This window comes from Mus pahari, unplaced genomic scaffold (assembly GCF_900095145.1).
Source record: "Mus pahari unplaced genomic scaffold, PAHARI_EIJ_v1.1 scaffold_12491_1, whole genome shotgun sequence".
Lineage (NCBI taxonomy): Eukaryota > Metazoa > Chordata > Mammalia > Rodentia > Muridae > Mus > Mus pahari.
The window spans coordinates 3,959-6,801 of record NW_018393295.1 but is presented as its reverse complement, the minus strand read 5'-3'; the positions used below and the strand labels follow the sequence as shown (position 1 = coordinate 6,801).

Below are 2,843 nucleotides of genomic sequence, written 5' to 3'. Positions count from 1 at the left end.
TTAGGGTATTGTCCTTATTTTTATAATGCATATTACTTTTCATAGATTCCACCTTCAATATGTACTATGCCTTGTAGACCAGGACTCAGAAAATCCTCTCAGGAAGGAAAAGACATCTGTTGTTTTGATTGTAACCCCTGCCCAGAAAATGAAATTTCCAACACGACAAGTAAGATTATTGTTTATTAAAATAATAATATTCATTATTTCTCACATATTTACATAGTTCTCAAAAGTCTTTGTAGAAAGGAAAAGAAAATTATCTTAAGGTTACAAAAGCTTCAGATATACTATTATACAAAATAATAAACTCTCTCTCTCTCTTAAACTGTATTTTTGCCTCACTATTGTTGATCCCTGGAAAACTATGGTTTTTCCTGAATATTTCTTTAAAATATTAAAGATTACCACATTATGACATATTTGTGCTTTTCAATTTTATTAAAAATAGGAATACTATGCATTTACAATACTTTAACATTTATTCACTTTACAGTCTTTTCACATCCCCTATCCTTCTGACAGTCCCATTCTTATAAATTCATCCCCCTCACATAACCTATCTTTCCCATTATACAAGAACAGCTTCCCCTTGGATACTTCTCCATCATGTTTTATCTGTTCAAAGTAGGACTAGTGCTGAGGCCAAATGTGGCAGCCCAAGAATGCGAAAAAATTCACTGGCAGGTCATAAAAATCGAGATAGATTTCGCTCAAGCTCTCACAGGACCCATTAGAATAGCAAGCTGTACATTTTCTATTCATGTGGATAGGGTCTTCAGACATCCTACCAGTTCTTCTGATAAGCATGGACAGTAGTTTAGCAGAGTATGTCAGTTTTTGGATAATGTATGAAGGCATATATATTGTATATTGTACATTATATATTATATATAAAATAACCAGGTAATATAATATTCATACACACACATACATACTATATGTATATAATATGTATGTATTTATACTACATGATTTTTTTTAAAAAAAAATATATAAATTTTGAATGTTTGAGTACTTCTACCCACCAATTTAGACAGCATTGTTCAGTACAATCTAAGAGATCATACAAAATGAAACAGAATGTACATATTTCCATACAGAGACAATACAGGAAAAACACAACTGTTCATGTTGCTAAATTTGATTCATTTAAAATGAAAAGAAAACAGAATACATTGCAGTAAAAGTTGAAAGGATACAAGTAGAAAGTGTTCTAAGCCTCTGTGTAGTATATTGTGTCAAGAAATTGTTTGAGAAATAGAATATTATATAGATATATCTGAATAAATACTACAATCTTGGGAGCACTGGACTGTCAAATCTTACAGAAAATATAAACAATTGAGGAAATATACTTGACTAAAATTCATACATAGAATCACAAAACTGAATATCTCATTTTGACATGTAGAAAATATGGGTGTTAAATTTTCCATGCTGTCTCTTCCTACGTTGATATTATCAGTTATTTTATTTTCTACTCTTCTACCGAGATTACAATAACATGATTTTACCTTTTCTTATTCTTCTTACAAAATCATCACTATTCCTTGTCTTATAAATTTATGACCGAATTTTAGTTGTTGTTTCATACAAAGATTTTCTCTATATAAAAATGTTTCTAAATACAATAAGTCTGTATAGTATAACTTGTGTGTTTGGGGGAAGACTGTTTTGTTATTCAAGGACAATTAGTAGGTATCCTCTACTCTAGGAAAGAAGCTCAATATTCCCTGTTTTCTTTAGCTCCCTAAGCAAGATTTTTGCCAGATAATCTTTTCCTACTCCACTTTGTTATGTTTATAGTTTTTATCTCACCCAGCTTATGTTTAAGATTATCTTTTGTTGAGATTTTATGGGTTTTACTGGTGATAATATTAGAAAATGAAAAAAAATAAACTCACATCAAATTTTCTCCTAATCTGTAAACTCCCTCTTTTTGAAATTTAAGTTTTAAATTAGAAATTAATTTTTAGATATATTCGTTGGACAGGACTTTAAAACACTTAATTTTACCATGATTTTCTTTAGTAGTGTCTGTCACTTTCATAGAATAAGACTATACTTATCTGTGTCTGTAAGGAAATATATTTGGAGCATATTTAGGGATTAAATTGTTTTAGTAACATGTTGACCATAGAATGTTTTCCATGATACAGAGAGGATATAATTTATTTTTCCAACATTCAACTTGAGACCACATATAGACCAAAAGAACTGCTGATGCATAAACAGTAAGATGTATGGTCACAGCCCATTTTTTGGTATTTTTGCATAATATAGAGCTTAATATAGGTATAAAAGTTTGTTTCCATAAATGATATATTTCAGATATGTGATTGTGGAAATATGAAAATGATGTGATGGTATATGTTTTTGAAATAAACCATAAACAACTTGAATATAGCATAACTATAAACAAAAGCTTACATGAAGATGATAGGCATTAGAATTTGTATCTAATGCTATGCAGCCTCCACATTTATCTTTACATATGCCTGAAGATGGAAGTCTAATTTAGTTATAATTTTTCCAATGTATTAATTTAGTGTTTCTTGTAATTGATCATAAATAAATATATCTGATAATACTTTACTTTCTATACTAGACATGGATCAGTGTGTGAAGTGTCCAGAAGATCAATATGCCAATGAAGACCATACTCTCTGTCTCCAAAAAGTTGTGACTGTTTTAGATTATAAAGACCCTTTGGGAAAGGCTCTGGCTGGCTTTGCTCTAGGCTTCTCTGTCCTTACATCTGTTGTATTGGGTGTCTTCCTGAAACACAGAGATACTCCCATAGTCAAAGCCAATAACCAAACTCTCAGCTATGTCCTACT

The 2,843-nt window shown here is 30.4% G+C and overlaps 1 protein-coding gene across 1 annotated transcript in view; it reads left to right on the top strand.

The window, feature by feature from the left end:
* Window positions 1-2,839, top strand: part of LOC110315456 (vomeronasal type-2 receptor 116-like) — a gene marked incomplete at its 3' end in the record, with an annotated part of 8,812 nt that extends 5,973 nt beyond the window's left edge. Inside the window, 2 exon segments of the mRNA XM_021189508.1 lie at window positions 46-169; window positions 2,612-2,839. Of these exon segments, the coding sequence (XP_021045167.1) occupies window positions 46-169; window positions 2,612-2,839 (352 nt within the window).
* Between the last annotated feature and the right edge of the window lie 4 nt (window positions 2,840-2,843).